The sequence below is a fragment of the Furipterus horrens genome, unplaced genomic scaffold, assembly GCF_987537825.1.
Source record: "Furipterus horrens unplaced genomic scaffold, mFurHor1.1.pri manual_scaffold_1, whole genome shotgun sequence".
NCBI lineage: Eukaryota > Metazoa > Chordata > Mammalia > Chiroptera > Furipteridae > Furipterus > Furipterus horrens.
This window is the reverse complement of record NW_028327171.1, coordinates 121,488,274-121,510,218: the sequence shown is the minus strand read 5'-3', so window position 1 is coordinate 121,510,218 and position 21,945 is coordinate 121,488,274. Positions and strand designations below refer to the sequence as shown.

The 21,945-nt window shown below is 38.4% G+C and overlaps 1 protein-coding gene across 1 annotated transcript in view; it reads left to right on the top strand.

Moving 5' to 3' along the window:
* The window catches only part of EPB41L5 (erythrocyte membrane protein band 4.1 like 5), a 149,499-nt gene that overhangs the window by 86,105 nt on the left and 41,449 nt on the right, over window positions 1-21,945 (top strand). The window contains exon 17 of the mRNA XM_090279315.1: window positions 21,763-21,926. Within this exon, the coding sequence (XP_090135441.1) occupies window positions 21,763-21,926 (164 nt within the window). The remainder of the gene's footprint in view (window positions 1-21,762; window positions 21,927-21,945) is intronic.

The window sequence follows — 21,945 nt, the reverse complement described above, 5'->3', positions numbered from 1 at the left end:
CATTAAAAAGATCATACACCACGATCAAGTGGGATTCATCCCAGGAGTGCAAGGATAGTTTAATATTCTCAAATCAATAAATGTAATACACCACCTAAACAAAATGAAATGATCATATCCATAGATGCTGAAAAATCATTTAATAAAGTACAACACCCATTTATGATGAAAACACTTAGAAAAATAGGAATAGAGGGAGCATGCCTCAACATAATAAAGGCCATATACGAGAAACCTGAAGCCAACATCATACTCAATGGGCAAAAACTGAAAGCATCAGGAACCTAAGATCAGGAACAAGACAAGAATGTCCACACTTTCCACTCCTATTCAACATAGTCTTGGAAGTTCTAGCCTCAGCAGTCAGACAAGAAAAAGAAAAGGCATTCAAATTGGAAAAGAGGGAGTAAAAACTGTCATAATTTCCAGATGACGTGATAGTGTACATAGAAAACCCTATAGACTCCACAAAAAAACTACTTGACCTAATAAGTGCATTTAGCAAAATAACACGGTACAAAGTCAATATTCAGAAACCAAAGGCATTCTGTACACCAACAATAAAATATCAGAGATAGAAACTAGAAATTTTTATCATTCTAAAAGGTTTCCTTGTGCTGAATTATACTTGTCATGCTCCTATCCTCCCACCCCCTTGCAACCACTGATCTGTGTTTAGTTTCTATAAATTTGCCTTTTCTAGTCATTTCATATTAATGGACTCATACAATATACAGAGTTTTATATATGGCTTCTTACACTTAGCAAAATGTTTTGCTATTCATTTATATATTCTGGTTTATTTATGTTAATTGCCTGATAGTAGTCCATTGTGTAGTCACATTTTGTGTATTCATTCACCAGCTGGTGGAGATTTTGATTGTTTCTATGTTTTGGCTACTATTAATAATGTTATGAATGTTATTGTATGTGTCTGTTGCACATAGGTATCATTTATTTTGGATAGATTCCTAGGAGGAAATTGCTGAGTTGTATGGTAAATTTGTATTTTAACTTTTAAGACATTGACTGTTTTCCAGAGTGGAAATGCATGAGGGTTCCAGTGTCTTCACATCCTTTTCAACACCTGTTACTTTCTGTCTTTTTTATTATAGCCTTGTCGATGAATAGTGGTATCCATTGTGGTTTTGATTTACATTTTCCTGATGACTAGTGATGTTGAGCATCTTTTCATGTGCTTATCAGCTATTTGTAGATTGTCTCTGAAATGTCTATTCAAACCTTTTGCCCATTTTATATGATATTTTTATTATTGTTTTCGGAGTACTTTGTATATTTTGACTACTAATCTTTTATTAGGTATGTGATTTGCAAAAATTTTCTCCTAAACTGTGACTTCTCTTTTCATTCTCATAATGTTGTCTTTTGAAGCTCAAATGTTTCATTATAATGAAGTCCAATTTTTCAAGTTTTTCTTTTATGGATGGTACCTTTCGTGTTGTATCTAAGAGAATTTTGCTAACCCAAACTCAGGTTTTTTTTCCTTATGTTTTCTTCAAATGTTTACAGGTTTAACTCTTAATGCTTACATCTATTATCAATCTTGATTTAATTTTTATGTATAGTATGAGGTAGGGTGTAAATTCATATTTTTGCATGTATATCTAGTTATCTTGGCACCATTTCTGGAAAAGACTTTTTTCCCATTGATTTATGTTGGCATAAACCAACCATGAATATAAGGAATTCTGGACTCTCAGTTCTGTTTTGTTGATTTGTATGCCTATCCTTATACCAGTACCACACTGTCTGAGTTACTGTGACTTTACAGTAAGTTTTGAAATTAGGTAGTGTGCATTCTCTGACTTTGTTCTTGTTTTTAAAAATGGTTTTGGCTAATCTAGCTCCTTTGGATTTCTATATAAATTTCAGGGTTGGCTTGTCAATTTATACAGAAAAGCGTGCTGGGAATTTGATAGTGAATGCATTGTATTTATAGATTAGTTACAGGAGAATTGTCCTCTTCACAGTACTAAGTCTTCCATTCAATGAATATGAAATATATTTCCTTTAATTTAGATCTCCTTAATTTTTTATTGTTCTAAGTGTTCCAGGCTTGCATGTCCTTTGTTAAACTTATTCCTAAGTTTTTATTCTTTTCTAAATTATATTTTATTGATTATGTTAATTTTTATTGTTCTAAATCTTCAAGGCTTGCATATCTTTTATTAAATTTATTCCTAAGTTTTTGTTCTTTTTTTAAAGTATATTTTATTGATTATGTTGTTACAGTAGCTCCAATTTTTTTTCCCTTTGCTCCCCTCTGCCCAGTACCTCCCTTCCCTCCAGCAACCCCCCCCCTTAGTTATGCCCATGGATCATGCATAGAGGTTCTTTGGCTTCACCCTTTCCTATATTTTTCTTAACTTCCCCCTGCCTGTGTTGTACCAACCAATTATGCTTCTTAATCCCTGTACCATTTCCCCATTCCTCTTTCTTCCCCCTCCCAGCTGATAACCTTCCAAATGATCCCCATACCTATGATTCTGTTTCTATTCTGGTTTGTTACTTGGATTTTTTTTATTTTTTAGATTCAGTTGTTGATAGTTGTGAGTTTGTTGTCATTTTAATGTCCATAGTGTTGATCTTCTTTTTCTTAAATAAGTACCTTTAATATTTCATATAATAATGGCTTGGTGATGATGAACTCCTTTAGCTTTACCTTGTCTGGGAAGCACTTCATCTGCTCTTCCGTTCTAAATGAGAGCTTTGCTGGTTAGAGTAATCTTGGTTGTAGGTCCTTGCTTTTCATCACATTTAATACTTCTTGCCAATCCCTTCTTGCCTGCAACATTTATTTTGAGAAATCAGATGGTATTCTTATAGGCACCTCTTTGTAGGAAACACTATGATTTTCTCTTGCTTTTAAAATTCTTTATCTTGAACCTTTGGCATTTTAATTATGATGTGTCTTAGTGTGGTCCTCTTTGGGTCTAGCTTGTTTGGGACTCTGTGTGCTTCCTGCGGGATTTGTATGTCTATTTCCTTTGCCAAATTTGGGGAATTTTTCTTTATTTTTCATATAAGCTTTCAATTTCTTGCTCTTCCTCTTCTTCTGGCACCCCTACGATTCAGATATTGGTACGTTTAAAGTTGTCCCAGAGATTCCTAAGCCTCTGCTCATTTTTTTTCAATTTTTGTTTCCAAATTCTGTACTGATTGACTGTTTCTTCCTTATGTTCCAAATCATTTATTTGAACTCTGATTTTCTTTCCTGCATCATTGTTTTGTGTGGATTTTTCTTGGTTTTCTTAGCATAGCCTTCATTTCTTCCCTTATGTGTTTGATGTACTTAAACATATCTGTCAAGCCTGTGAGCATCTTTATCACCAGTGTTTTGAGCTCTACATCTGTTAGGTTGGCTCTCTCCTCATCACTGAGTACTCTCAGTGGAACCCTGATCCATTCCCTCTTGGGCCATACTTCTCTGTCTACTCATCTTGACAGGCTCCTGTGTTTGTTTGCTTCTGTGTCTTAGGTAGAGCTGTCACACCTGTTATGTTGTAAGGGGCGGAGCCTTAGGTATTCGTCAATACAGAGCGACCTGTTTCACCACGTTTTGGTGCTGTATGTGGAGGAGTGGTCTCAGAGGGAACAATGTCGCGTCCTCAGCACTCGCCCCTTTCCCAGGCACCTCTCCCACTTTTCTATGGGAATGGCACCTCTCTAGCTCTTGCCCTGGCCGTCATTCCCAGAGTGTGTGGGTCTGCAGATGTTCTAGGACCATGGGGTACCTTTATATATATGTTTATTTTTAATATGCTTTATTGATTATGCTGGTACAGTTGTCCATTTCTTTTCCCTTTGTTCTCCTCCACTCAGTGATCCCCATTCCCTCCAGTTGCCCCCCCTTAGTCCATGCCCATTGGTTGTGCATATTGTTCTTCTCAACATATTCCTATCGACTCCACTCCCTCCTACTATGCTTTTTAATTCCTATGCCATCTCCCTCCCTTTCCCCCTTCCCTCTCCAAGCTGACCTCCCCCCAAAATGTTCCCCATACCTATAATTCTTTTCCCGCTCTCGTTGCCTACTTAGTTTGCCTTTGTTTCAATTCCCTAGCTTCTGTTGTTAGTTGTTGTGATGCAGTTTTCATTTTAATGTTCATAGTTTTGATCCTCTTTCTCCTAAACAAGTCCCTTTAACATTTCGTATAACAGTGGTTTGGATCTGATGAACTCCTTCAGTTTTACTTGGTCCTGGAAGTCCTTTCTCTACTCTTCTATTCTGAATGACAACTCTTCGCTGGATAGAGTAATCGTGGTTATAGGTTTTTGCTTTTCATTCCTTTGAATATTTCTTGCCAGTCCCTTCTTGCCTGCAGAGTTTCTTTTGAGAAATCAGCTGAGAGTCTTATTGGGACCCCTTTGCACATAATTCTCTTCTCTTGCTGCTTTTAAGAGTCTCTCTTTATCCTTAATTTTTGACATTTTGTTTATAATGTGTCTTGGTGTGGTTCTCTCTGGGTCCAGATTTTTTGGAACTCTCTGTGCTTCCTGGACCTGTAAGTCTATTTCCTTCCCCAAGTTAGGGAAGTATTCTTCATTGTTTTTTCATGTAATTTTTCAATTTCTAGTTCTGTTACAGGACCCCTGGGCTGCTCCAATTGAAAACAAACCCACGGGCTCTTCAGTTAGGGGTCTGATTTCCCACCGCCAGAATTACAACTCTTAATACTTCAGTTGAGTGAAAAGAAAATTATTTATTTAACAGTTACACATATCCTTGCCTCCCCCCTACCAAACCTAGCCAGTTTTAGGAAGGTCAGAAACACCGTTTCCCTACTTCCCAAACACAGTTCAGCTTTACCAGCAGCTGCCAATCATTCAGTCTGATTGGGGAGGTCCTTTCTGTGCTGTGGTGCCCTCCAGCTCTCAATACAAAACCGCCAGGATTCTCAGCCTCCTTGCAAACTGTCTTCTTTCTGTAAACCGTGTAGAATCTCCTCTCCTCCAGAGCATCCCTGCAAACACCTGCCAGCGAGGGAGACAGCCCCAGAGCACGCCCCCCCAAGTGTTCACAGCTGCCTATATATCCCTGACTGCGTCCTCTGATGCAGTGGGTGTTGCCAACAGTTCTGACCATTCACAGAACCCCACGTAGGCTCTGTGTGCTTTCCATACCGTCCCCTGGTTCAAGACTCCTCCCATCCACCTCAGGCCTTGGAAGCATCCAAGCAATTTTGCATAATGAAAGATACCAGCTACCAGCCTCAGGCGTGTGGAGGCATTCTGAAAGCTGCTTCCTTTTCCCTATCTCCCAGCTGCAAACTCTGGGGTTTGTTTTTGGACTCCCCTGTTTCTGTAACAGTTCCTCACCTTCTGGCAACCCTATGATTTGGATATTGGCCACATATAGGTGTCCCATAGGTTTCTGAGCTTCTCATTTTTCTCACTTTTTGTTTCCTCTTTCTGTACTGGTTGATTCTTTTTTCCTTCCCTATGTTCTGATTTGTTTATTTGATCCCTAGGTTACTTTCCCTCACCACTAGTTTTGTATGTATTTTCATTCCTTTCAGTAGGACTAGCCTTCATTCCTTCCCCATCTTGTTTAAGATCTGCTCTCAGATCTGTAAGCATTCTTATAACCAAAACTCTGAACTGTGCCTCAGAAAGATTTCCTATCTGCTGATCTGTTAGAACATACATTTCCTGTCTGGTCAGCTGCGTCACTGGGATCTCTGTCATGATCTGTGCCATCCTGACAGTTTTGTGTTTACCTTTGCTTCCTGGGTGGGGCTGTCACACCTCCTACACTATAGGGGGCGGAGTCCCGTGAACTCTTTACTACAAGGTGACCCTTCTCACCACACTGTGGTGTTTTGTGTGTGGGGGTGGGGGTGGGGGTCCAAGATGGATTCTTGCTGTTTACTCTCTGCTGAGAGACTGGGAGCTTCTTTCTCCATTTCCACCATCTCCAGCCCTCACAGTCAAAGGCAATAGGGGTCTACCTTCCCCGGTGTTGGAATCCGAGCTCACGTCTCTGGTCTGCAGCTGGGGGTGCTCCCCAGGTGTTTCTCACCTCTTTTTAAATATGGATGTCTGTGCTTACCATTGTCCTGCCACCATTGCTGCAGCTGCTGCTGCCAATACAGCTTGACTTCTCCACCACTACTTCACCCCTCCTACCCATCTGGACGAGCACCACTTCTTCATAACTTCATAAATTGGACCTCCATGTAGCTTTATTTTCTGGAACTTCTGGTTATTTCTGTTTTTTTCGGTACATGTATTCCTTCTTAATTGTGGAGGGAGACAGAGCGTTTCAGTCTAGGCCTCCATCTTGGTCGGAAGTCCATGGGGGCCCTTTAAATAAGCAGACTTAACTAAGAGTGTGGCAATTTCTTCCTCCACCCCAACTTTCACTTGTTTGTACAGTCAGAAGCAATGAGGCTTTATTTTCCCCAATGCTGGGACTTTGAGCTGTGCAGTCTGGCCTGGTGCTGGAAGCACTCCCCAGGTGTCCCCCCCTATTTTTTAAAACATGTGACTGCGCTTTTCTCTGCCTGCTGCTGCCGAGGCTGCTGCTGCCACCACACCGCATTCTCTCCACCCTGGCTCCACCCCTCCTACCTGTTTGGATATGTATTTCTTTCTTATATCTTTGGTTGTTGGTCTTCCATGCAGCTTGATTTTCTGGAACTTCTGGTTGTCTCTAGTTTGGAGGCAGTTGTATTTATCCTTAATTGTGGAGGGAGACGCAGTATGTCTGTCTAGACCTCCATGTTGGCTGGATGTGTTTTCTTCTTTTTAATGCTATTGTAAATGAAATAGTTTTGATTTCAATTTCCCATTGTTAATTACTAGTGTATAGATGTAGTTCCTTTTTGCATCTTGATCTTGTATATTGCCTGGTGAACTTGACTGAACTCATTTATTATTCTCAAGTAGCATTTTGTGGATTCCACTGGGTTTTCTATATGTAGAATTCTATCATCTGCACATAACAACTCTTTTTACCATTTCCTTTCCTGTAAGTGTTGCTTTGATTTTCTCTTCTATTCATTTGCTTTTATTTTATTTTATTTATTTATTTTTTAAATTTTATTTTTTGGATTTTCAATTACAGTTGTCCCATTTTTTCCCCATTGCTCCCCCCTACCCAGCCCACCCCTTCTCCCACAATCATATTCCCACCCATTGCCCATGTCCATGAGTCATTTATACATGTCCTTTGATTAAACCCTTCCCTTATTTATCCCCCTTCTCTCCCTCTCCCTGCCCCCCTCACCCCTAATAACTGTTATTCTGTTCTTTGTTCTACTTAGTTCATTTGTTTGTGTTGTTCCTTAGTTTCCTCTATTTGGGGATATCATATGGTATTTTTCTTTCTTTGCCTGGCTTATTTCACTAAGAATAACTCTCTCTAGTTCCATCCATGTTGTCGCAAATGGCAGGAGTTCCTTCTTTCTTTCTGCTGCATAGTATTCCATTGTGTAAATGTACCACAGTTTTTTAATCCACTCATCTACAGATGGGTACTAGGTTGTTTCCAGCACTTTGCTATTGTAAATAGTGCTGCTATGCACGTGGGGGGGGGGGGCATAAGATCCTTTGAATTAGGGTTTTAGGATTCTTCGGATATATTCCTAGCAGTGGAATCACTGGTTCAAAAGGCAGTTCCATCTTTAGTTTTCTGAGGTAATTTCATAATGTTTTCCACAGTGGCTGTACCAGTCTGCATTCCCATCAACAGTGCAGTAGGGTTCCCGTTTATCCACATCCTCACCAGCACTTGTTTGTTGATTTGTTGATGATGGCCATTCTGACAGGTGTAAAGTGGTATCTTATTTTGGTTTTTATTTCCATCTCTCTGATGGATACTGATGTTGAGCATTTTTTCATGTGTCTATGGACCTTCTGTATGTCCCCTTTGGAGAAGTGTTTGTTCAGGTCCTTTGCCCATTTTTTAATTGGGTTGTCAGTTTTCTTGATGTTGAGTCGTATAAGCTCTTTATATATTTTGGAGATCAGTCCCTTGTCTGAGATATCATTGGCAAATATGTTTTCCCATATGATTGGTTTCTTTTTCATCTTGATAATTTTTCTTTTGCTGAGCAGAAACTTTTTAGTTTGATGTAGTTCCATTTGTTTATTTTTTCCTTTATTTCTCTTGCCTTAGGAGATGTATCCATGAAAATATTGTTACATGGTATATCTGAAATTTTCCTGCCTATGCTTTCCTCTAGAACTTTTATGGTGTCGCGGCTTACATTTAAGTCTTTGATGCATCTTGAGTTTATTCTCGTGTGTGGATTAAGTTGGTGGTCTAGTTTCATTTTTTTGCATGTCCCTGTCCAGTTCTCCCAGAACCATTTGTTAAAGAGGCTCTTCTCATTCCATTTTATGTTCCTTCCTCCTTTATCAAATATCAGTTGACTGTATAGTCCTGGGTTTATTTCTGGACTGTCTATTCTGTTTTATTGATTTATATGTCTGTTCTTATGCCAGTACCCGACTGTTTTGATCACAGTAGCTTTGTAGTATTGTTTGATGTCTGGTATTGTGATTCCTCCTGCTGTGTTCTTTTGTCTCAAGATTGCTTTGGCTATTCGGGGTCTTTTTTGGTTCCATATGAATTTTTGAAGTATTTGTTCTAAGTCTGTGAAATATGGCATTGGTATTTTAATAGGGATTGCATTGAATCTGTAAATTGCTTTGGGTAGTATGGCCATTTTGATCATTTTGATTCTTCCTATCCAAGAACATGGTATTTGCTTCCATTTATTTGTATCTTAATTTCTTCAATGTTATGTAACTTTCAAAGTACAGGTCTTTTACCTCTTTGGTTAAGTTTATTCCTAGGTACTTTATTTTTCTTGTTGCTATAGTAAATGGTATTTTCTTTTTGGTTTCTGTCTCTGATATTTTATTGTTCTTGTAGAGAAATGCCTTACATTTCTGTATATTTATTTTGTACTCTGCTATTTTGTGAAATTTACTTATTATCGTCATCGGCAGCCATCCGTCTCGAGAGACGATGGTGTAGCTTCTTAAGAGTCTATCTGCACCGCCGAGAATGGCTGTGCAGTCCGACTTGGGAGTGACACGGTATCTGTCTCCTCCCGTGTTGAATCGACATCTTGCGATGACGCTGGAGTGTCCTCTCCAGTGAAGCTGAAGCTACAGAGCCTGGGCAGGGTGATATGGAGGGTCTGCTGTTGCCCATGCAGCAGACCCCCCCCTCTCTTCGCAGCTGAAGGGTCCAAGGGAAAGACGGAGTCAATACAGCTTGGTTTCAGGTGCGCTGCAGGAGTTGCCGGTGTTGACTACAACGTCAAACCGCCTTAGGGACTCTGGCTCCGGATTTTCTGTCGGGGTTTACTCCCTTAGCCTTTCCCCTGAAGAGGTATGCCGCAAGGCAGCGGAGGTTTTTTGGAGTCAGAGTTTTCCTTCTCTGATGTGCCCTGACTGGAAGATCGAACCAGCGACACTTAGCTCGCAGGCCGATGCTCAATCCACTGAGCCAAACCAGCCAGGGGTTACTTATTATATCGAGTAGTTTTTAGTGGAGTTTGTAGGATTTTCTATATATACTATCATGTCATCTGCATATAATGATAGTTTTACTTCGTCTTTCCCAATTTGGATGCCTTTTATTTCTTTTTCTTGTCTGATTGCTGTGACTAGGACTTCCAACACTATGTTGAATAGGAGTGGAGAGAGTGGACATCCTTTTCTTGTTCCTGAGTTCAAGGGGAATACTTTCAGTTTTTGTACATTAAGTATGATGTTGGCTTCAGGTTTCTCATATATAGCCTTAATTATGTTAAGATATGCTCCCTCTATTTCCATTTTGCTGAGTGTTTTCATCATAAATGGGTGTTGTACTTTTATTAAATGCTTTTTCTGCACCTATTGATACGATCATGTGATTTTTGTCTTTCATTTTGTTTAGGTGATGTAGTATATTTATTGATTTGAGAATATTAAACTATCTTTGTATCCCTGGGATGAATCCACTTCATTGTGGTGTATGATCTTTTTAATGTATTGCTGGATCCTGTTTGCCAATATTTTGTTGAGGATTTTAGCATCTTGTTCTTTGGAGATATTGGCCTGTAGTTTTCCTTCTTTGTTGTGTCTTGACCTGGTTTTGGAATTAGGGTAATACTGGCTTCATAGAAAGAGTTTGAGATTTCTCCCTCTTTTTGGATTTCTTGGAATAGTTTGAGAAGAATAGGAGTTAGCGCTTCCCTAAATGTTTTGTAAAATTCACCTGTGAAGCCATCTGGTTCAGGGCTTTTGTGTGCTGTGAGATTTTTGATTACTGCTTCAATTTCACTAATTTCTATTGGTCTGTTCAGGCTTTCTGCTTCTTCTTGATTCAGTTTTGGAAGGTTATATGTTTCTAGACATTTGTCCATTTCTTCTAGGTTGTCAAATTTTTTGCCATACAGTTGTTTGTAGTAATTTCTTACAATCCTTTGTATTTCTGTGGTATCAGTCGTGATTTCTCCTCTTTCATTTCTGATTTTGTTTATTTGGATCTTATCTCTTTTTTTCTTCATGAGCCTGGCTAAAGGCTTGTCAATTTTGCTAATTGTTTTCAAAGAACCAGTTCCTAATTTTGTTGATCTTTTGAATTGTTTGTTTAGTCTCTATGTCATTTAATTCTGCTCTGATCTTGATGATTTCCTTCCTTCTTCTTGCCCTAGGCTTTGTTTGTTGTTGTTGTTCTAGTTCTTGTAGCTTTAGTGTTAGATTTTTTATTTGAGATTCTTATGTCCTTTTCAGATATGCCTGTATTGCTATGAACTTCCCTCTCACGACTGCTTTTGCTATGTCCCACAGGTTTTGGGCTGTTGTTTGTTTATTATCATTAGTTTCCAGAAACTTCTTGATTTCTTCTTTGATGTCATTGTTAACCCATTCATTATTTAATAGCATGTTATTCATTCTCCATGAGTTTGGATGTCTTTGATTTTTTTCTTCGAGGTTGATTTCTAGTTTCAAGGCATTTTGGTCTAAAAAGATGATTGATATAGTTTCAATTTTCTTGAATTTGTTGAGGCTTGTTTTGTGTCCTATCATGTGGTCTATGTTTTAAAGTGTCCCATGTGCATTTGAAAAGAATGTATATTTTGCTTTTTGGGGATGAAAGGTTCTATATATATCAGTTAAGTCCATGTGGTTTAGTGTGCTGTTCAATGCCTGTATATCCTTGTTGCTTTTTGGTTCAAAGATCTGTCTATTGTTAATAATGGAGTGTTAAAGTCCCCTAATATGAGTGTGTTGCTGTTAATGTCCTTCTTGTGGTCTTCTAGTATTTTCTTTATGTATTTGGGTGCTCCTATGTTGGATGCATATATGTTCATCAGTGTTATATCTTCTTGATGGATTGTTCCCTTAAGTATTATGAAATGTCCTTCTTTCTCTTTTTTTATGGCCCTTGCTTTGAAATCCGTTTTGTCTGATATGAGGACTGCTACCCCAGCTCTTTTTTTCATGTCCGTTTGCTTGGAATATTTTTCTCCATCTCTTCACTTTCAATCTGTGTAAGTCCTTTGTTTTGAGGTGTGTTTCTTGTAGACAGCCAATATGTGGGTCCTGTTTTCATATCTATTTCTCTACCCTATGTCTTTTAATTGAAGCATTTAATCCATTTACATTTAAGGTTATTATTGACATATATTTATTCATTTCCCTTTGTACCTGTGTTCCTCTTTCTCTTTTTCTTTTTTTTCTTCTTTTTCTTAAAGCATTTCCTTTAGCATCTCTTGCAATGCTGGTTTGATGGAGATGTAATCTTTTAGTCTTCCTTTGTCTGAGAAACTCCTTATTTCACCTTCCATTTTGAATAAGAGCCTTGCTGGGTAGAGTATTCTTGGTTGTAGGCCTTTATTTTATATTGCTTGAAATATTTTTGACCATTCCCTTCTGGCATGTAGTGTTTCTGTTGTAAAATCGTTTGATAGCTTTATCGGAGCTCCCTTATATGTTATTTGCTGTTTTTCTCTTGCTGCTTTTAGGATTCTCTGTTTGTCTTGGAATGTTGCCATTTTAATTATTATGTGCCTTGGAGTGGGCCTTTTGGGAGTTCCTCTTCATTGAGACTCTCTGTGCTTCTTGAACTTGCATGACTTTTTCTCTCATCAGTTTAGGAAAATTTTCTGTCATTCCTTCTATCAGCTTCTCTATTCCTTGTTCTTCTTCTCCCTCTTTTATTCCAATGATCTGGATATTATTTTGTCTCATGTTATTCTGTAATTCCCTTAGACTCTTTTCACACTTTTTCAGTCTTTTTTCATTTTGTTGTATTGTCTGGGAATTTTTTTCTACATTGTTTAACTCACTGATCCGATCCTTTGCTTCGTTTAGCCTGCTTTTGATTGCTTCTACTGTGTTTTTCAGTTCAGAGATTGTATTCTTCATTTCTTCCTGCTTCTTATTAATAGTTTCTATGCCCTTTTTTTATGCTGGTGTAGTTCTCCGTAAGTTCCCTGTAATTTTCTTGGAGCTGTTGGTAACTTCCTTGGAGGTTGTCGTATTTATTTTTGAGGTTTTCGAGCATATTGAGCTTCTTCACCACCATAGTTTTGAATTCCATGTCTGACATTTGGGCTATGTCTATTCCATCTACCTCTCTTTCTGGGGATTCCTCTTTCCCTTTCATTGCGAGGTTGTTTCTGCATCTTCCCATGTTGGATTCTTCTTGTTTGTTTTTGTTTTTTGGATTTCTCTGCTTTGATTTCCCTCCTTTGAGGTATGAGATTCTTTATAGGAGATGTGGGGGTTTCAGTGGTGCAGTCTCTTTGATCTCCTGAGCCTGATGTTCTTGGGGTACCCTTCATGTCGTTTGTTTATGCTGTCTCGTTATATTTCAGATGCTCTTTGGTGGGACCTTCCCTCTGGCTAGTGGATTGAGAGTCACTGTGCCCACCTTGTCTTGAGTTCTTTTGTGGAGATGCTGTTAAAAACATAAACACACAACCCAGGCAAGAAACCCACACCCTCAAAAATATCCCCCACCCTCTATCCCACTATTGGCATCAAATCAGCCAGTATTAATATAAATGTAAAGAGGTTAGGGCTATTATACTATTAGAGAAATGGATAAGAGTTGTTTTAAATGAATAAAAAGATGATTTTTGAGAGGGGCGATGATAGAGTAATAATAGTAGCAAGTAGTGTTAAGACTGTGCAAGACAGTAAGTAATATTTAAATTGTATGTTAATAATAAAAAAAGAGAGAGGGAAGAATGCAGGATACAGTAAGAAAGTGGTAGTGTATAGTATTAGATTTATATAGTAGTTATATGCTATATATTTAGTGTGAAAGGGAGGCTAAACAAAACAGACAAACAAAAATTAAAGATGAAGGATGGGAGGGAGAGATGGTATGAAACAGATTAAAGAGATAGTTTAAAGAGAAAAAGAAATTTTAAAAATTTATATAAAAAAATTAAAATTTAAATTTAAAAGAAAGTTTTTACTCAGTTCAGGTTTTGTGTGTAGTCTTCTTTTTCTGGATCCACACCTGGTCAAAATTCCATGTGTTTCAAATTTTTTCCTGGTTGGCTGGCTGTGAGGAGCTCTGGCTGGTTTCTATGACTGCTTTTCTCTCCCTCAGGGGCCTGTTGTAACTGTCTGCTGTGAGCCGCAGAGTTGGTTCTCTCCCCACTTGTCCTGTGGCGCCCTCCAGCAGTCCTCAGGCTTCTCTAGCAACGCTGTTCTGTTGGCAAGCCAGTGCGGATGACCCTAGTCCCTTCCCAGCCTTGCGTCCTGTCTTCGCTCCTCCTCCCAAGAAGTCTCTATGCTCCAAGCCACAGCACCGGGCTGTGTCTGTCCCTGGCTGGTAGTGTCTCACCATTAGTCTGTGCGCACTGCCAGCCCACCTTGGACCCCCACAGAGCCTGAGTTTCTGTCGCAGCTCTCCTGGCCCAGCTCCGCTCCTTTCCGTTCAGTGGCGCCACAATGTGCGCACCTGATGTGTGCTCAGACCTGCCAGTCCAGGGGTTCCCCACCCAGACTCAGTTCACACAGCTTCCCACAGTCTGGGCCGCTCGCAGTCCCTCTGCGCCTCCAGCTGTTTCAAGGAAACCTTCCTATTGTTTCCCTCTGGGATTCCAGTGGTCCCAGCGCCTACAGCAAGCAGCAGTTTCCAGGCAGATCCAGGCCAGTGAGCCGGTCTGCAGCTGCCCCTCTGGGGTGCGGTGTGGCAGTGGCGCAGGGCTCGGCAGGCCCAGTGACTCCCCTTGAGAACATGGGTGAGATTTTTGCCCTTTTCCACTCTGCTCTCACACTCCCTTCCCAGCTCGCGTTGTCCGAAATTCGCATTCACTCACTCATCTCTGTGTTTGTACTTTAAGCCTTTCTGAAATAGGAGCAAGCAGATAACACTGCTACCTACTCCGCCGCCATCTTCTCCCCTGCTTTTATTTTTTATTGCAATAGCTAGAACCTCCAGTAAAATGTTGAAAAAAGTGGGAAGAGTAGACATTCTTGTCTTGTTTCTGATTTAAGGGACAGCGCTTTCCTCCATTTATCATTAAATGTGATGTTAGCTATTGATTTTTTGTAGATGCCCTTATCAGATTAAGGATATTTCTGTCTATTCCCAGTTTGTTGAGAGTTTTTACCATGAATGGTGTTTGATTTGTCAAATGCTTCCTCTCCATCTATTGAGATGATCATATGGTTTTCTTCTTTTAATGTGGTATGTTACATTAATTGATTTTGGAATGTTAAACCAACTTTGCATTCCAGGATAAATCCCAGTTTTTCATCGTGGGTAATCCTTTTTACTTCTTGCTTGACTTCTTTGGTATGGCTCCCGTATCAGGAGAATAATGGCCTCATTGAATGATTTGGGGAATGTTGCCACCTCTTCTACTTATGAAATAATTTGTTGAAGATTGGCATTATTTCTTCATTTAAATTTGATAGAATTAATCAGTGAAGTCATCTGTACCGAAGCTTTAGTTTGTGTGGAGGTTTTTAATTCCTAACTCAAATTTATTTACTCTTTCGATCTATTTAGATTTTCTGTTTATTCTGGAGTGAGCTTTGGTAGTTCTTCCCTTTAAAGGAATTTTTCTATATCATCTATGGTGTGGAATTTATTGGCATAAAGTACATAATATTTCCTTAAACAATTTTAATATCTTTAAGATCTCATTCCTGTTATTGGTAAATATGTTTTCTCTTTTTTCCTTATCAATCTAGTAAGATGTTGTCAATTAGATTGAGCTTCTCAAGGAACTAGCTCTAGGTTTAATTCGTTTTCTTTATTATTTTTTCCCTTTGATGTTTATTCTTACCTTCCTCTTTTTTGCATTTCATTTGCTCTGCTTTTTCTAGTTTATCAAGATATAAGCTTAGGTCACTGATTTGAGAACTTTCTTCTTTTTTACTATAGATGTTTAGTGCTATAAATATTCTTCTAAATATTACTTTAGTGGCTTCTTACAAATTTTGATATGTTGTGCTTTCATTTTCATTTAGTTCAAAATACATTTTAAATTTTCTTTCGACATCTTTTTTGATTCAGGGGCTATTTAGAAGTGCCTTATATAGCTTCCAAATATTTGGGGATTTTTCTAAGGCTCTTTCTATTTTGGATTTCTAATTTAATTATGTTCTGGTCAAGTCATACTGTGTATAACTTGATGCTTTCTTGTTTTATGGCCCAGAACATTGTCTATGTTAGTGATTATTCTCAGTGCACTTGAGAGGAAAGTGTATTTTGCTGTTTTTGGTGTAGTGTTCTATGAATGCCATTTAGATAAAGGTTATGGTTAGTGTTGTTCAAGTCTGATATATCATTGGTGATTTTCTACCAGCTTGGTCTATCATTTATTGAGAAAGGAATATTGAAATCTTCATAATTATTAATTGGCCTATTCTTCACAATTATTTTCAATTTTGATATCATGTATTTTGAAACTCTGTCATTAGGTTCGTAAATATTTAGGGTTATTATGTTCTTTTGATTAAATGACCCCTCTATTCTCAGAGATGAACATCATTTTAAGTACTGTTCTTTGTTCTAAACTCTGCTCTGATATCAATATATTGACTAGCTTTTTTTTTATTGACTAGTGTTAGCATGGTATATCTTTTTCTATCCTTTATTTTTATCTTTTTTAATATGTAAATTATGTTTTATGTAGGCAGTATATAATTGGGTTTTTCTTATATAGTTTTAACCTACAATCTTTGTACTTAAAAATTGGTATGTTCAGACCATTTTCACTTAATGTGATTATTGATATGAGTACATCTGAGTCTATCTTTTGCTATTTGTTTTCTGTTTGTCCCAAATGTTTTTTGTTCCATATTTCTGTCTTGCTCTTTCTGTCTTTTTCATGAATCAAATGTTTTTTAAAATTCTGTATATGTCCTTTCTTCATTTCTAAGCTATAATTATTTGTTTATTTTACTTTAATGGTTACTTTAGCTTGTACAACTTTAACTTATCAATGTCTACTTTCAAGAGATATTATATCACAGGTGTAAGGACCTTATAGTAGTGTACCTTCATTTCTCCTCTCTCAGCCTCTTTAATATCACTTGTCAAGCATTTTTATTTTATATATTATAAACCCCATAATGCATAGTTCATTTTACTTCTACCTGTTGGTCTGTCTTTAACAATTTTTTCAGTATAGGTCTTTCAGTTATGAGTTATTTTGTATGAATGACAATGTCTTTATTTTTATTGATTTAAAATATAATTCACATACCATATCATTCACCTATTTAAATGAAGAAGTCAATGTTTTTAGTACATTCATAGGATTGTGCAACCTTTATCATAATTTTATTTTAGGACATACCCCCCCTCCCCAAGGAAACCCATACCCATTATCAGTTGTTCTCATCATCCCCACTCACCCTTTTGGTCGGGGAGGGATCTCCCACCCTAAATCCTGCAAGATGGTGGAACACATGACACCCAACACTGGACAGATGAGATAGACATCAGTTTATTGGTCACATATACTCATAGCCCAAGGTAGAAGGAAACTTCATAACATACAGGGCCACATGACTGTTGCTCTTGGGAGCGAGGTAAACAAACATGGACTGAGGGAGTCATGCTTTATAATAACATGAGGATTAAGTGATCCCTAGTTTCCAGCAGAGGATGTGATTGGTCTTTTTGAAAAATCTTACAGGCTGGCAGGAAAGTGAAGTTTATTAGGTTAAGAAGTTGGTAGAATGCAGCTGGTACAGTTGAGAGAAGAACTAACTGGGTGGGGAACCTTTTCCACTGGATTGTGGGGACATATTTGGTAAGAGCATGGCAACTCATGGTTAGGCTTTTGGAGCCCTGGAGGCTGAAGGATGTCAAGCCAGCACTTAATTTTGGATCTTGATTTTAGACCTTACACCACAGCAGTCCATAACCATTCCTCCCTGACCCTCCTCCAGCCCTTGGCAACCACAAACCTACTCTCTGCATTTACGGATATTCCAAGTCTGGACATTTCATATAAATGTATTCATATAATATGTGGTATTTTGTGTCTATATTTCTTCCCTTAACATGTTTTCAGGGGTAACTTATGTAATAGCATATATCAGTACTTCACTCCATTTATTGATTAGTATTTCATTCTATAGATATACCATATTTTGTTTATCCATTCCTCATTGATGGGTATTTGGGCAATTTACACTTTTGGGTATTATGATAATGCTATGGACATTTATATACACATTTTTATGTGGATGTATGTTTTTTTTCTTTCTTTTTCTTTTTCTTTTTTTTTTTTTTTTTTTTTTTGCTGGCTATAAAATTTTGGTTGGTAGTTTTTTTCTTTCAAGGTGTTCCTCCACTGCCCTCTACTTTGCATTGCTTCTGATGAGAAATCAACTGTCATTCTTATTTTTATTTGTTTGAACATGTAATATTTTAGGCCACTTTTAAGATTTTCTTTTTATTATTAGTTTTAAGCAATTCAATTATGATATGCTTTGGTGTAGTTTTTATTTTATTTTACTTATTCTTGTTCTATAATTTTATTTTTTGTATGTTTTATTGATTATGCTGTTACAGTTGTCCCCCTTTCTTATCCCTTTGCTTCCCTCCACCCAGCATGCCCCCTCCCTCCAGCAGTCCCACCCCCGCTTAGTCCATGTCCAGGAGTCATGCTTATAAGCTCTTCTCTACAACCCCCTGTTTATTCTGCAACTTCCTACTACTCTTCTTAATTCCTGCACCATTTCCCTTCTTCTCCTTTCTTCCCCCTCCCTGCTGACACCTCTTCACATGCTCCCCATACCTCTGATTCTGTTCCAACTGTGGTAGTCTGCTTGTCTGTTTTGTTTTTATTTTTTAGCTTCTGTTGTTGATAGTTGTGAGTTTGTTGTCATTTTAATGTTCATAGTTTTGATCTTTTCTTAATTAAACCCCTTTAACATTTCATATAATAATGGCTTGGTGATGATGAACTCCTTTCACTTTACCTTCTCGGGGAAGCATTTTCTCTGCCTTTCCATTCTGAATGATAGCTTTGCTGGATAGAGGAATCTTGGTTGTAGGTCCTTGCTTTCCATCACTTGGAATATTTTCTGCCAGTTCCTTCTTGCCTGTAAATTTTCTTTTGAGAAATCAGCTGACGGTCTTATAGGTACCCCTTTGTATGTAATTCTCTTCTTCTCTCTTGCTGCTTTTAAAATTCTCTTTATTCTTAACCTTTGGCATTTTGATTATGATGTGTCTTGGTGTTGTCCTCCCTGGGTCTAGTTAGTTTGGGACTATGCTTCCTGGACCTGTATGTCCATTTCCTTCCTCAAATTAGGGAAGTTTTCCTTCAATGTTTTTTCACATAAGTTTTCAATTTCTTGCTCTTCCTCTTCTCCTTCTGGCACCAATATGATTTGGATGTTGGCATGTTTAAAGCTATCCCAGAGGTTTCTAAGCTCCTCCTCATTTAAAAAAATTTTGTTCCCTCCTTCTGTACTGGTTGACTGTTTATTTCTTCTTTATGTTCCAATTCATTGATTTGAACCCTGTTTTTTTTTTTTTTTTTACTTCACCTCTAGTTCCATGTGGATTTTCCTTCATTTCACGTAGTATAGCTTTCATTTCTTCCTTGTTATGCTTAATCTCTTCTGTCAAGTCTGTGAGCATCTTTATCACCAGTACTTTGAACTGTGTATCTGTTAAGTTGTCTGTCTCTTTCTCTGTTAAATTAACTGTCACCTCTTTACTTAGATCTCTCACTGGAACCTTGATTTGCCCCCACTTTTGGGACATACTTCTCTGTCTCCTCATCTTGATAGTGTTCTGTGTTTACTTCTGTGTCTTATAGAGTTGTCACACCTGTTACGTTGTAAAGGGGTGGAGCCTTAGGTATTCATCAGTGCTGCTGACTCGTTTCACTATGTTGTGGCATTGTATGTAGGGGAGGGATCTGAGAGGGAACAATGCCGCTTGTTCAGCACTTGCCCCTTTTTCAGGCATTTCTCCTCCTTACCATACAAAACAAGCAGACTCGGCTAAGAGAGAGGCAGTTTCTTCCTCCACCCCAACCCCCACTGGCTTTCAAAGTCAGAAACAATGTAGCTCTATTTTCCCTGGTGCTGGAACCATGCGCTGCGGGGTCCGGTCTGGGTCTGGGATCACTTCCCCAGTTTAAAATGTATGACTTCAATCTTTGCGAAAGCTACAGTTGCTATGCTGATAGCCACACTGCCAGCCACACTGCTAGCTGCTTCTGCCAAGAGCAGCCCCCGCAGCCGCTGTCGCTGCTTAACACTTCATTCTATGTCTGGGCTCTGCCCCTCCCACCTTTCTGGCTGAATATTTCTTCTTTATTTTTTTGCTGAACTTCCCTGTAGTTTCGATTTTCTGGATTTTCTGTTTTTTGGTTTTTGTTTTTTATTTTGAAGTGGTTGTAAATACGTTCTTAGTTGTGAGGGAGATGCAGTGTGTCTATCTATGCCTCCATCTTGGCCAAAAGTCTGGTGTAGTATTCTCTATGTTCTTGCTTTTAGGGTTTGTTTAGATTCTTGGATATGTGGTGTCATGGAACCCCAATGGTTTTTCCTTTTTTTCTGGCAATCAGAAGGATATGCACAGCAAGGTTGGGTCTCTGACAGTTCCTTTATTGCAGACATTACAGCATCCACATTTGCCCTTCGCCCTTGGGCTTGTGCTGGAGTACCAGCCGGCCACCAGCCATGCTCCCTGCACCCCCACTAACTGCACCAACCCAAATACGAACACTCCCATGGGTGTTCTTGGCCCTTTTATATTATGCCTAGACAAACTGGCTGCTAGCCAAAATGTGACATCAATGCTTATATAACTGCAAGTGCACTGCACATGCGAATATAATGTTATCTCTAGGCAACCCACGCCTGGGCATTCACGGTGAGGAAGCCTGACTAGATTCCATTGTCCTCACATGTGGCCTTATAGTTTTCATCAAAATTTTTAAAACTTCAATTATTTCTTTAAATATTTGTTCTGTTCCACCCCATAGGCTGCTTGAAATTGTCCCACAGCTAAATGATATTCTTTTCATTTTAGGGGATTCTTTTTCTTTGTGTGTTTTAGTTTGGATAGTTTTTGTTGCTATGCCTTCAAGTATAGTATTTTATCTAATGTTAATCTGTTTTTAATTCCATCTAACATTTTATATCTCAAATATTGTAGTTTTCAGCTCTAGTAATTGATTTGGTTTCTTTATATCTTCCATGTCTCTGCTTAACTTTTTTATTATATGGAATACAGTTATAATAACTGTTCAATGTCTTTTTCTGCTAATTCTAATAATAGTTTCTGTTGGTTGATTACTCTTTTTAGTATGGGATGCCTTTTTCTGCCTCTGCCTTCTGGTAATCATTGAGTGATTGCCTGACAGTCTATCAAGTCCTTCGCCTAACAGATTTAACTTTCCTACCTGATGTTAAATAACTTTATATTCCTCTAAATCTTGAGCTTTGTTTCAGGATGCAGCTTTTTGGAAACAGTTTGATTCTTTCCAGTCTTCCTTTTATGATGTGTTAGGTGGACCTGTTGCCATGCTCAGTCTAGGTTAATTATTTTCTACTCCAGAGACAAGACCTTCTTTAATACTCAATGCCCTGTGAAGTATGATATGTGTTTTTATAGTTCTTAGAAACATGCACTGTGGCCCAATGTGAATGCCACTAATACTTTCCCTAGCCAAATGGAGGGAGGAAATCCTTTTAACTGGTTCATTCCTTAGCCTCAGTTCCTTACACACTTTTCTGATCAGTACTCTGTTGAATACTTGAGAGGGGGAATTTCTGCAGATCTCCAAAATTCCCATTTTGAAGTGCTGCTCTCTCCTTTCTGGTACTCTGTTCTGTAAACTCTAGCTGCCTTGATCCTGGACTCTTAGCCTCATCTTAATTGAGAAGAAGACTAAGGGAGTCCTCTTACTCTGCCTCATAGCATCCTGTCTGCACCATGGCATGGAAATTCTCTCAAGGCCATTGTAGGGCCCACCTCATTTGTTTCTCAAATTTCAGAATTACTGGCCATTGTTTTTTGATATCTGATGTCTTGAAAACAGTCACCCCCACCCCTTACCCCAGACCCCCATTAGGTTATTTCAAATAAAAAGTGAAATCCAGTGCCATTTATTCCATCCTGGCTGGAAGAAAAGTCTGCCCAAGAAGTTTTGACAGATGAATAAACTAGTTAGAATATGAACTCTTAAATGAATTTTTTTCCAACAAATACTTTTATTAGCACCTTAAATTCTTTTTATGATAAATTTCTTGGTCTAAGTAAGTTTTCTGTTACCTTTACAGCTTGCCTCTGAATATTGATTTGCCAGATAGTCCAGCCTTATCGGAAGCAACCATTGATGATATAATTGGGACACCTGACACTGTGGAAACAACAAAATCACCAGATGAAATTAACATAGTTCCCAGGCAAACTGGATTAGAGAAACCTGAAGTTGAAGGCAGGCGTGAGTAAATGTTCCGTAT